A 13,401-nucleotide genomic window follows, 5' to 3' on the forward strand; every position below is an offset into this window, starting at 1 on the left:
GGGAGAATAATCTATCACCGGGCCACTACCACTCCTGCCCAAACAAGTCATCAAAATGACAACTTTGGTGTGTAGTCATTAATTAAGATTTGTGTATCACCTTATCTCATCTTGTTATTATATAAACCAACGTTATGTTATAAATACTAAAAATTCCTCAGCCCCTCACCATTGTCTTTCTCAAGGAGGAAGCGCAGCTAGGATGTGCTGAGGCACTGACAGTTTGCCAGCTTCCTTTTAGGCTTTGATTGATTTTGCACTTTCATCCAAGCTGGTCTGGCCTAAATAAACACAATATATATTCTGGGATGGATTTTTCTTTACTGTTTAATCTGAATTCAGCTCATGTGGCTTGCAACTAAAGATGGGCAAGCGTCAAAATATTCTGACAGGTACCCAAGCTGAGTACAAAAGGAGAGACAGAAGCAGATAAACTGCCTTTCGAACTTCTCAGAAAGGCTTTATTCCATTTATTTATTTTTTTTAAGCTTCTATTCTAACTCATGATTTGTACTTAGTTGGGACAACTCATTGACCCGAGTGAGTCACCTCACATCCCCCTCTCTTGGTGTCGGGAAATACGACGTGGTTTAGCACTGTCCTATTAAACACTTTCCATTAGAATACTTGCTAACTTTTTTATATGCTTTTGGTGATGAAGCATCACAGCAACTTGCCCCCTGCTTTGTGGAGACCCTCAGACTTTGCACTGAGTTTCAGCTTGCCAGAGGCTATTTGTTCACTCTGAGGAGCTGCTGTCCACATCTTCTGACTTAAAAAGCCTCCTCTCCGCTACCTCCTTTGCCTCACATCGTTGTTAATCATTTGACTTAAGGAGACAAAACATGAGACCAGGTTTCTATGATTTCCCTGATGCATGACTCATACTTAATGTGGAGACTATATTAATTACTGTGTGCTTAGCATTTAATGAGGTTGAGAAGGAGTCTCCTCACTTCAGCTATGCAGAGCACGCGGTGAAACTACTACATGCAGCAAATACATTTCCATAACACTTAAATTTGGATATGTATTTTATAAAAGGAGGCAAAGCAATCATTGCTTGAGTTCCTTAAAACAGGATGGCAAAAGCTGGGAAATCTGGGCCATAGTCCTAATTTTTTCACAGACCTCCTTTGTGCCCACTGGCCAACCCTCGTGTGCTTTGTGCCTCCTGATTTCCTGTCTGTTTGTGGGGATAATAGAGGCTGACTGAGGCCAGGCTCAGCACAGAGCATTTGTACAACTTGACACCACAGCATTATAGAAGGCCAAAAGGAATTATCCTGATTTTTTTTAATATATCAAAAAAAAATTTCTTTGTGATAAAGTATGTATCTTCATCCTGTGTGATGGCGTTATGGTCTAACACTACTACCTGCACTTTATCTCCTCTGTCCTCCGTTAACTTCTTTCTCAACTTGCCAGGTATTTAATATCCTCTTTAGTTTAAAACAGTTCAGATCAAATTTTAATCATTTCAAAAATAAGCTATTTTTTTGCACAGATGTGATGCCCACGGTGTATATTTCCATAAACCCATGTGCAAAAGAAGAGTTGCTTGGAAAGAAATTAAGAAACAGCTCACAAAACAGGTTTCTCGCTGATTCAAGGGTTTGGATGTTTGGATTTAGCTTGAGCCAAATGAAATAGTCCTAGGAGCTGTGTAACAACTAGGCAGGCTTATCTTTGGCTAAAATCTGTCCCTTTAGCCAAGCCTTTTCTGTGTTTCCTGGTAGACGCAGTAGTGTACCTTCCATGCATTGAGTTTTTCAGGGGTTTTCCTCCTTTTCTTTGGAAAGGGCTTCACCTTATCTGTAATAGGCCATAGTTTCTGCATCTTTCAGGTTTCTTTATCTGTTCCTAGTTAGACCCGTTCTTGTCTGACAAACTGCTTTTCTCTAACCATGTGAAAAAGCAGTTTGATGGAGTTTGGTAGAAATTGCTTTTCTTCAAGATGCTGTTGCCATCACTTGGAGAATCAGTATGCTCCAGAGCTGAGAATGAGTCAAAGTATGTGACAGCAAAATATAACCCTTGGGACAATACCAGAGACCTGTCAAATGGATTTTGATTTCATTTATTTTGTAAGCTCTATGTGTCCAAAAAATACTTGGGGGTGGGGGCGTTGTCATCAAAATGCTAAGGGTGTTGTGGTGTTTATGGCCTCTTACTGTATAAATAATAAAAGGATTTCAGGATAAAAAGAGAAATGGCATAAAGGATCCAGGAGGCAATCTGCCAAAGTAATTTGTAAGATATCAATAGTTAAAGCAGTATTTGCTGACATCGTGTGAGTGAAGCAAACTCAATAACATTGAGAGAATAAGAAAAACTAGTAACTGGGAAAAGGTTGTGAACAGCAAGGAAATGTGATTAACTGATAATGTTAAGCACTATCTGTGGTAGAGTTCATGTGAAGTCCCATTTAAATTCATGAGTCTGTCTGATGAAGAAAAAACAAAATAGACAGCACTATGTCTTCACAGGTTTTTGCTACGATTTCTTATGCAAGTCTAGCTGATTAAAGAACACCTTGTCTAGTCTACCCCCTCTAACTTTGTTTTTAAAAAACATCAGTACAGCTTTCTCAATAATATTGAAAAGGTGAGTTAGGTGGACGCAGTGCATTAGATGACTGGAGTAATTCTGTATTTCTTATACTGGTCTGAAAAATTAAAGGTAAGCTGTGAGAGGATGAATGTTTTTTTTCGTGTTGAGCATCCTCCTCCTGTACTGTATCGTAGCCCCACATACAGACCAAAAATAAGACAAGAGAGCCATCAGCAACTGGGAATGGATCAGAGAGCTTATTGACACTCCATGGAGAGTTAAAACTCCAAGTGTTTAGAAAGAATAAAACAAGCAGCATATACATGCTGCAGACAGGCATGCCGGTGAAAATGGGAAAGCGAAGCACTGCAATAACAAAGTTGTACGTAATGTCTTGTTCCCAAGATAAACCCCTTTGCATTCTTACAAATCAGAGGTGCAGAGAGTTTTCTGTGCTGGTAGTACTGGGTTTGTGGTGGACTGCTAGTGAATTGTTTGTACTGGCCACCATAAAATCAGCTGTGGATCTGGTATGAGTTATACAACATTTGTTTTGGGAGTGTAGGGAAAGGATGAAATCTAGCATAGGAAGCACAGAAACTAGAGTTAAACTTTCTGTGCTGGGAGAGTTTGGCTGTGTGTTAATAATCATAGGTAAGTGGTGCAATTTTGATACCATCCTCTTTACCTCATTTTTGGGGTTTTTTTTTGTGCACAAACAGTTCTGGAAACATTTCCTTAAGGTAAATATAATCTCGCCTTCTCCCAGAGATATCAAGACTCTTTACAAAGCAAGCATTTTTCCTAGCAAGGGCGTGATGCAGTAACTTTGCTAACAAAAATACAAGATCAAGGTAAGGAATGATATGAACCTGAGAGCACCAGTAGTAAATACACTGTGCTACACTTAAAAGTGAGGCTTCTCCAGAACTTCCTTCTGACCTCTCAATTGCAAATTACATGATATGTGCTACTGATGACTCCATGAATATGTAATAACAACAAAATGGAAATATCAGTAAATTCATAAAACTCCAAAGCATCAAAAGAAGCCTTTAAGATTTTATAGCAACACATCAGGGCAAGAGAATCACAAATTTGTGGTATCTTTCTTCAAATACCTGGAGCCTTTCAGATCCAAATACATCTCTTCATCATTTTGACTTAATCATATGTTATTAATTGTTTGTTTCCAGAGGAAGGATTCCTTTAATTTTTGTTGAGGATTAAAATGCCCACCATTGAGGAATTACTGGTGTGATTTTGACCAGGACATGAATTGGGTTAGCAAATTAGGTCACTTACTATGGTAAACTCTCCAAGATAATGATAAATTAAGGGGAAATGTTTTGGAATCTAGACGAGCTTCATCATCGAAAGTTCTGCTGTGTGTATAAAATTCTTGTACTTCGTTCAATTTTGGACAGTTTTGGAACATTCAAGCCTGACTCAGACTGTACCACTGTTGGTTGACAGCAACAGGCCAGCTCTGGCCAGCACTGTCTGGGTCTGTCAGTCACCGAGAATGCAGTTGGGTCCTACCAACAACAGAGCTGGAGAACTTGTTCTGTTGACTTCTTGGGGTTACAAGCTGGGGGCAGGGGGCTGTACTCATTAATACATTAATTTTGGACACTCGGTGCGTATTTCCTGATATCTACTATAATGATAAATGTAAAGATGTCAGAAATACTTATGCTGTATCTCAATTTCGATATGTGCACACTGACAGCAGCCTGCAATGTTTCTGTACTCAACAAATTGATTTTTAAGTGTGGTCAGTTAAAAACAGTTTTGTAATCCACAGGATAGTTCATCAAGAGCCTTGTGTAATATCATATGTGTCCATTATTTTCCTTTTCTAAGCCACTATGTACCCTTACAATGACTTTACCAAATGAGCCACTTAAGATTTCATTTTAAGGATCTTTTCAGTTTAATTATCGCTGTTGAAAGACATATCTCCATTAGGTTTATGCATACATGGCAAAGAAAACTTAATCATTGACTGATTCATGTTTTATGTAGGTACTCCGAGTATTCAAGCTAACTTTATTGACGTTAGTTGTCCTTTTACAAAGGCCGAGAGGTAAAATCCTTAAAATTGCTTAGGAATCCCAAGGCAGAACTGCTTCATTTCCACGAATTGGGGTTCTGCTTTCAATTGAAGAAGTGAGATTTCATAAATAATAGCTTCCCAACTTGCAGTTATGCTTGTTCTCTTATGCTTCCTACTCCTCTTACCCTACCTGCTTCTTGAATGTATGTTTTCTTTAAAACTCTCAGCTACGTTATTAGTGTGGACAGCAATCCAGCGCTTCCCTCGGTTAGCGGAGATGAAAAGATGTATTTTCTTTTGAGAGCTGTATTGTTCTGCACTTGTGTGCATTTCACTCCCATTGTGTGGTTCTTCACCAAGTAAAAACAGAGCTCTTCTATCCCTGAGGACAAAGAACAAACTGTTGTCGGGGGGAGGAATATCTACAAAATCGTAAATCTTTCTCCTTCTCCTGTTTATTCTTCATGCCATTCAAGCCCATTTAACGAATGACCAATTAACTCCAGACTCATGGCAGATTCTGATGGGCCAGATTTTTGCTATCTAAGATGACACAGCCAGATTTCCACATACTTTCAGGCTGAATGCAGCGTTTGGTTTTCCTTGTGCTTTGATTGATAGTTCCCAAACTATTATTCCAGTTATAAAACAAATTGACATTCTAATTAATGCACGGATTATCAGCAATATGGTAAAATATAGGGAAAATGTGTACCACATTCATTTCATTGTGCATCCAGTTCTTTATTATTGTGAGTAAAACTGTTTAAAGATATTTGTCCTTCAGTCAGTAATCTGCTAGCTGTACATTGCACATCACTGCATACTGAAAAATACAGGAAGCAGGAGGTTTAGAGATTACTTTTCTATAGTAGAAACATGCTGCAAAAGTAATAATTTGTAAAATAATCAGTGAAGAAAACACACTTTTGACTATGATATGGTAACTGCTAAGTACAAAAAAAAAAAAAGAACAAACTGGAGGTGGGGTGAGGTGGAGATTCCGATATTAAATGTTAGGGCTGAACAGTGTTGTAACTAATATCCATAGCATATGTACTTGCATTTTATGTCTTATCAATTCTTGATGTGTAGAATTTAGAACTAAAATCAGTGACTCAATTACTCCCCCAAAATTGCTTTTATATTGCTTTATATTGACAAGTCATAAGTTTGAAAGTAAATTATGTTAATAATTTTAGTTTGGTATCCCATGCTGGTGTATGAATTGTATAAAAATTCTGTTTTGTGTTAAGTGGCATGTCTGCAAAGAAGCTGTACATTTAACTCTAATTATACATTGCTAGGATCAGGTACTGCATGGGCTTGTGTTCTTAAATAAATAATTTATTTACAAGAAGTGAGTTTAAAGAAACCCACCGTGACTCCTCCAGACAAGTTCTAAAAGGTTAGGTTGTTATAGTGAAACTTTGCAACATCTTTTGTGATACTTCTGTTTACTTTCTCAAAAAACTTTCTCTGTTTTCGCAGGCTTGGGTGGGAGTTTTGACTCAGAAAGATCAAGGGACACAAGATGCACTTGTATCTTCTGCTCCTTGTAATACTTGCTGTTATCAAGGGGGCCGTTGCCTTTAATGATGCCCTTCTTAGCTGCATGAAAGGTACAACATAGTGTAGCCTGGAAGTAGGGAAGGATCTGGTCTGTCCTAGACAGAACATGCAATATAGTACTGGGCCATGTTTCTTACCCAATGGAAAACAACATTAAAATTAGATTATTTTTTTTGCCAGTCACCAATGAGTCAAGCAGAATTATTCCAAAAACGGGGGAATGTTTACCATTCAAATATCTGAAGAACTTAGTGATAAAAAGGAAATACTGTAAAGGGAACACCAAATGGCTTATCTGGGCTCTGAAAAACAAGGGAGTAGTCTTTAAATTTGCCTAGTTTTTCTGGATTTTTGAGCTCTGGCCTTTGGGGGGCAAAGAATAGTGTAAATGCCAAAAAGAGTTGGACAAAAAGTAAGCTTTGTATCCTATCTATGAGAATCAGACGATGTGTGTCATGCTAGTTTTTACAGTCATAGTCTACAGTCTTCCACTGATTAAAATCAAATTTGACAGTAACACAATATAGAGGTTTAACTGACAGCACACACAGCACATTTGCTAGTCATAACGCCACAGTTTAATGACTGACGCATGTGGGAAGCTAATTCGGATTTTTTTTTTCTTGAATGGGATAAATGAGCATCCAGTTAATACCAATCATGAATTCAAGCCATGTGACAGAATTGATGCTACATACCCTGTTCTTGTTTTGCATATTCTGCAAATTAAGCTGCAGGAAAAGAGCCAGTTTGTACACACATCCGGAGAGAAAGTTCATTCTGCTTTCTGACACATCCACCAATTGCAGCTGAATATATCCAGCTTGCTGCTGTTGTGTCCACAAACTAATTACCCTTTCTCTGTTAAATAGCCTAAAAATTACAAATTGTATGCCTGTTTTGAGAAAAAGTACAGGTTGAACAAGCAGACGTAGTATAAATAAAATATTTATATAAAAATAGTCTCTTACAAAATATACTCTCTTATCCTATGGTTGATTTTTTCCAAAAGATGGAAGTTTGTCTGGATTTTCTTATTCTTAGACATATTCCAAACAGGATTTTATTAATGTTTCTTTCTTTAATTGGAAAAAAAAAAAAAAAAAACCCAAAGAAAAAAAAACAACAAAAACCCACAAACAAAAACTGGCAAAGATTTGCAACCCCTACCACTTGACTTTTGTTCCAGACAACTAGCAGCAAACAGGAGAAAACAAACAAACAAACAAAAAACCAACCCAAAAACAACAGTGTGTGTTTGTGTATGTACATATATATAAAGATGCCAGCTTTTGTACTTAAACATGTACTGTAGAAGATATCCTGCAAGTCCAACTAATAGAAATACCCTAGTTAAGAATAATATACACAGCTCCAGTTTTTCCTTGCTGTTTCTACAAAATTATTCCACAAAGAAAGCCAGCTATCTACTTTAATTGCAGAATAGGTTCAAAAATGTTGGTAGAGTTCTTTTTAATTAAATAAATTAATATTAGTTTTATCTGAATAAATTGTTAAATATTGCTATTATTATGCCCAAGTGTCCCAAATCCCTGTGCTAAAATCTGCAGCACACACACACACACGAAAAAGGCAGATAAAGCAGTGTCTACAGAAACCTTCAACAGTTCTACTCGCTGTAGCAAATGGTACAAAGTGGAAGGATGGGCAAGACCAGCAGAAGCTTTTCACAAGTGTAGAAGCCTAAATCGGTGTCATCCACACACTCATGTGGGCAATTCACAATGAGGCACTGTCCATCCCATCCTGTGCAAAGCCCTTTTTTGAGGATTCCTCCCCTACGCCTCCCTGCTCCTTATACACTGAAGTTTTTTTACCATCTTTTTTTCCAAACCAAGAGTTAGCTGCCACGCTCAGAGATTTTTCCCTGGTGGGTGTCTCTTCACAAAGCAGTCAATGCTTCTTGCTCTAGAGGGGCAGATTAAATGAGATTATATTTTTCTGTTTTGTGTGTCAGGTGGCTCAGAGTGGGGTTTGTTTGTTTTTGTTACTTGGCTGACTTTCATAAGAGTCTGAAATGTGTATCCACATAAGCAATGAGACATGAGAAGAAAAAGAGAGGGCTCCATTCATCAGCATTTCTTCTGGGAGAGCAGGTCTTTCCTACAGTCTTGTGTAGGTACGTTGAGTGCATGTGCAAATGTATTCATGGCCAGGGACATGTCAGCCTGCCCAGCCACGTACTCACTTACAGGTATATACTTCTGTTCTTTCACTGCATGTGTTACATTTAACATAGCAGCACCAATGAAATTTGCAGTTGCACTGCCACACTCTCGAGTACTGGTGTGTATTGTAACCGCGACCACAGCACATCAGATCGCAGCCATTGGACTGCTGCGCTGTCTTGTTGCACATCCTTCCCTGCGTTCCCACGCTGCCGGTGACAGGGTCCTCTTCACAATAATTGGGAGATTTTTCTATGTACACTAAATCTGTATCCATGGGTTTGCGGTAGGAAAGTGGCTTCTTTATTTTGAGGAAGGTTGGACGCTTGTTGCGACTTGCCCTCACCGGTTCGACTTGAACAGCTTCGTTGTATTTGTCCTTGAGGATGTAGCCCAGCTCCCGGAATTTAGGCAGAGTTGTCCAGCATGTTTTAGTGGTACAGGATCCTGAGACCCCATGGCACTTGCACTCTAACTTCATGTTTTCTTCCAAAATCTGTATTTGGAAGAACAAAGAAAGATGCATTAATACAAGCCAGAGTCTCTGCAAAATAACTGCAGTTATTTGATGCATATGGAATGACAGCCAAGGGTGGCCTTGCTCTCCAGCATGAGTTGCCACCAGGCACAGGCCGTGCTCCCACCAAAGCTGTGGGTTTTGCCTGTACAGTGACACCGTTGTCCCAGTTAGCAAATGCTCAGTAGTCTCAGCTGAGTTCTGCCTCCAAAGCTGATTCCCCATTTGCACTTGGAAGCAGGGAAGATAACTTTGTCCAATTTCACAGCCCATGGACCAAAGGTAAAATGGGACCCTCCTTAACCACAGCTTTTCTTCACTTTCATTTGCAATGGGATTGTACAGTGCTTCAGATTTGTCTGTCACAATTTTTGGCATATGGCAGTGAAATTAGAAACTGGCATAAAATCACACCTTTACATGAAATACCACATGCAGAGTGCTTTGAAAGTTTAACAATAGGTACAAGAACTTGATTTTTGTAAACAGAGGTTCAAAACCAAACTGCATTTCAGTTCTTGCACCTGAAAATGACATAAGCTGGTGCAAGATATGAACAAGCAGATAAACTCTGTCAATGCTTATCCTCCTCTTGGTCTCATGTTAATCATCAGTGTAGAGCAGATGATCATTTATTCAACATCTGTTCTAAATGTTGCAAGTTAATACTCCAGTCTGGAAATTTAAGTATTATTTTAATATACCATAGTCAAGTTCTTTGCACTTTCTAGAGGGTTGGAAATATTTTTCCTCCTTTCACATGAATAATGGAGCATGCAAAATGCCCCAGCTACCTTGCAAGAACACTAGGTGTGTCTTAGAGCATAAAGGGTTAGAGTGAAAATGAGGAACTGGTTTCATGTTTTGTTATCAATTGTTCTTAAAAACTTTCTACCTTCTTAATACTGTGCAAGTGTCTCAAACACCTCAACATCATGGTTTGCTCCATCCTGTCTCATGTCCTCTTCTTTGTAGGTATCTCTCGTGCTTATGCCTGAGTTGTTACTACTTTCCATTTGAAGATAAGCTTCATCTTCTTATCTACCTTCATATTCCTTGAAACTCTATCCTTATATCTTTTCCCTCCTGCAGCTTGTTTACCAACCCAGTCTTTGCCAAATAAAACTGGAGACCAGCTTAGTCCCTACTGTCTGTCCTGAGACCTATAACTGACTTCACTTAGCAGCTACATTGAGTTCATGCTAGAAAATATAGCTAATTCCAGCAATTAATTCCCCACTGGCCTTTGCTTGAAAGAGACCATAATAATTTTGATGATTAAATTCTGCCTAACCTGACATACTAGCAGTGGAAAGCCCAGTCAGAGAGATTATCTGGGTTCAAGGAGCGGCCACAAAGTTTTTTCCCCTGAGAAACCCCAGATGATCCATGCAGCTCCGAATCTGGGCAGCCTAGAAGGCTGGAGGGAGGTCAGTGATACGGAAAATCGAATTAACCCTTTGTTATGATCCCCATCTTCAGATGTGGACATGTGGAAAGCTGACCACGCAGATACGGTCGCTGGCTGCTGCTGAAGGTGGCAGCCTACATTGCACGACCCACATCCAGCTCGAAGGCTAGGCATGTCATGCTGGGACTTCCAGTCTAAGATCCCAGCATAAACTGGGGCTGGCAAGAAAAAAGAGCACATCTTAAGTTGTGCAGCCAGCAGATCCTAAGTAGTGCACTAACACTGGTGAGCATAGCTCCATCCTGTCCTTGGCAGCCTTAAAACAAGTAATTTAAAGGCTGCACGTATTAGCTCATTATTCTCATACCTGTTGGTCTTGAGGCTGTTCCCGTGTCACCTAGGCACAGTAATTGCTGTTGCCTAATCTTAGGGTAGCTTGCAGCTGCTTCTTTACTCGTTGTTCCTCTGCCTCTTTTCAATGAAGACTGGAATTTCACAGGCATTAAAATAGCTGTATTTTTATTTCAGTCTATGAGTGAAGTGTCAGCCCGTGTGGTCTGAAGACAGGATTGAAACCCCTGGGAAGCGCAGGTTCGAGATCTTGACAGATGTGAACTTAGCATATATTAGGTCAGGTGTTCTTCTACTGTTTTTAAATTAGCTGTTCATGCAAACTGTCTAATGACTGCCCTAAAACTCAGATGTGAGAACCTTTTAAATTCAGATCTACATCTTAACTTGCAGTTCTGCTCAGGCTTTGGCTTACATTTTGCATTATCTTGTTATCTTGAGTTTCTCTCTCAGCCACTGCATACTTCTTTTATTGCTCACTCATTCATAAGGTAGTACACATAGAAGATAGATGAGGAGACAGAAAAGGAGTTCTAGCACAGAAACCGGAAAAATAACATAAATTCTTTCAGCCTCATTTGTACCTTTTTAAAAGCTCTCTTTTTTTAATTTGAAACTAGCCAGGGATACATTTCTCAGCCCTAATTCGATCACTACTCTTGTTCATGTGGCTGGCCTTGTATCCTGGTACAATGTTCAAACTTGCAACAAAATATTTCTAACTCACCTGCCATCAGGATCAGCCAAATTGACTTGAAACATTAATACAAAATAGATCATGTGTCATCTATCCAGGTAGGGCTTTTTTCCTGAAGTGTAGTTAAATAGCCTAAATTGCTTTTTGGTTTATTTCATTAATATCCCATTTACAGCCAGCAATCTCTGAGAGAATGAGTAGTTCCATTGGAAAGAGCTGAGCAAGCATCTGGAGCAGTTCAGCAACCAGGCAGCCTTGTGTCACGTGTTGGTCTCCTGCTCCGGGTGACACAATGCCAACCAGAACAAGCTTCTGCTTTTCTGGTCTCAGCTAAGGTTGGGCACGAGCGGTTAGGATAAAAAAAAAGTCTGGTTTTGTCTGAATACGAGAAGATTGAGCAATACTAGTTGAGCCCAGGTGCTAGGGGTCCTTCTTAGATGACCAAAAATGCTTGGAGGTGTATGGGAGGAGGCAGAAGGATGAGAAAGTGTTTTGTCTTTTAATGCTATGCCACATCTATTGTTCTCTCTCTCTTTTTTGGGGGGATTGGGTGTTTTTTGTTTGCATATATATATATATATATATATATATATATAAAAGTTCCTAAGATTTGCTGGCTAGCCTTCCCTTTTCTCTATGCACTTGGTGGGGGTGAGTTTCCAATACGCTGTGCCAAAATGGCTCCAACACATCTGCCTAATTTAGGTTCCCTGTACTCTGCAATTTCACTTTCCCTTCCAGTCCTGCCTTTTCTAACCCTCTCTACCTTTGGCTCACAAACCCTTTTGTTGGTTCTGTTCTTATGTGTATATCCTCCTCACTGGTGCTGCCTTTCAATCCGGTGTTTTGCAAATTCAGCCAGAGGTGAATTGACACTACAGCCTTTAGAAAATAGGCTACATGTAACGTGAACCATCTATCCTCAGCAAAAGTAAAAGCCTGCAATGGTGATTTGATAGTTTTATTGTACTGTGATATCAGGTGCTTGGCCTATTTGTTTTGCATTAAAATATGTGGACAGTGGTATTTTAATACCATTACATTATTCTAGTAGCCTCTGATAAATCAGTGCCTTTATAAATTCAAGATTGGAGTTGAAAAGAGAAGGAAGAAAATAAAATAGGGGATTCTTTGGGTAGGGACAAGAGGCCTTGGTCTTTCCCTTTGTTTCCATTAGCCAAAAGAAGCTCTCTACCCCTTAAAAACTTGGTCTGTGTTAAAAACAGAAAGTGTTCTTCACTTTTCAAGATCAGAGTTTGTTTCTTTGAAGGTATTAGCCAGCAGGTCACACTTTTTACATTAGATTAAAACTTTATATATATTATAGGCTGACTTTTCCTAAAACATAAGAGTCTGAAGGGCACAAAATGTAAATCCTAGATCCTCTGTTTCTCACCAAATGACCATACCCAACTCCGTCAGCCATGGAAAGTAAATCTGTATGCACCAGTGAATGCTCTGAACTGGATTAAATGCGAACAAAGAGCTGGAGTTCTTTTAGCTTTGTCCACTTTTTCTTTGAGCTCCTACAGTAAACTGTCAGTACTTGTTTTACTCTCTCCCCCTTGCCATTAGCCTCTGGGAAATAGTTTGTGTGAAGAGAACTTGCGCTGGCGCTCTCTATTGATGTTATCTCCAGATATAGTAGCTTTGGGCACTGCCATTAGGAACTTAACATGTTTTTTCTTCACCTCCAGTTTTGCAGAGAATGCATAGGGTGCGTCATGTGAGGGTGGCAAGCTGTAGCTCTGGAGAACCCTGCAGCCCGGGAGCTGCATGGGCTGGTACCAGCACCATGGTCCTGCAGTGGGCAGGGTGGCTGGGGGCTGGCTGAGCCAATGGTCCTGCTTTTCACTGAAACCAGCAGAAAGTGCTGGCTGGTGTGACTTGGTGCTGGAGTGGCATATGCTTACGGGTGCTGTCACTGCTGCCCTGCAGCCGCTCGGAAAGGCTGAGGTACCACACAGCCCTGGGTTTGGCCACCAGAACTCTAAAGCACTTGATGTCAAAGCTGTCCTGAAGGACTTACAGCATGAAATACAGTGACCGTCG

At 39.7% G+C, this 13,401-nt stretch overlaps 2 protein-coding genes across 2 annotated transcripts in view; both read right to left on the reverse strand.

The window, feature by feature from the left end:
* The window catches only part of LOC129736044 (relA-associated inhibitor-like), a 410,983-nt gene that overhangs the window by 323,110 nt on the left and 74,472 nt on the right, over positions 1 to 13,401 (reverse strand). The window lies entirely within an intron of this gene.
* Positions 4,486 to 13,401, reverse strand: part of WNT7A (Wnt family member 7A) — a 40,627-nt gene continuing 31,711 nt past the window's right edge. Inside the window, exon 4 of the mRNA XM_005435112.3 lies at positions 4,486 to 8,869. Within this exon, the coding sequence (XP_005435169.1) occupies positions 8,390 to 8,869 (480 nt within the window). The 3' untranslated portion in view covers positions 4,486 to 8,389. The remainder of the gene's footprint in view (positions 8,870 to 13,401) is intronic.

The sequence above is a fragment of the Falco cherrug genome, chromosome 4, assembly GCF_023634085.1.
Source record: "Falco cherrug isolate bFalChe1 chromosome 4, bFalChe1.pri, whole genome shotgun sequence".
Taxonomy (NCBI): Eukaryota; Metazoa; Chordata; class Aves; order Falconiformes; family Falconidae; genus Falco; species Falco cherrug.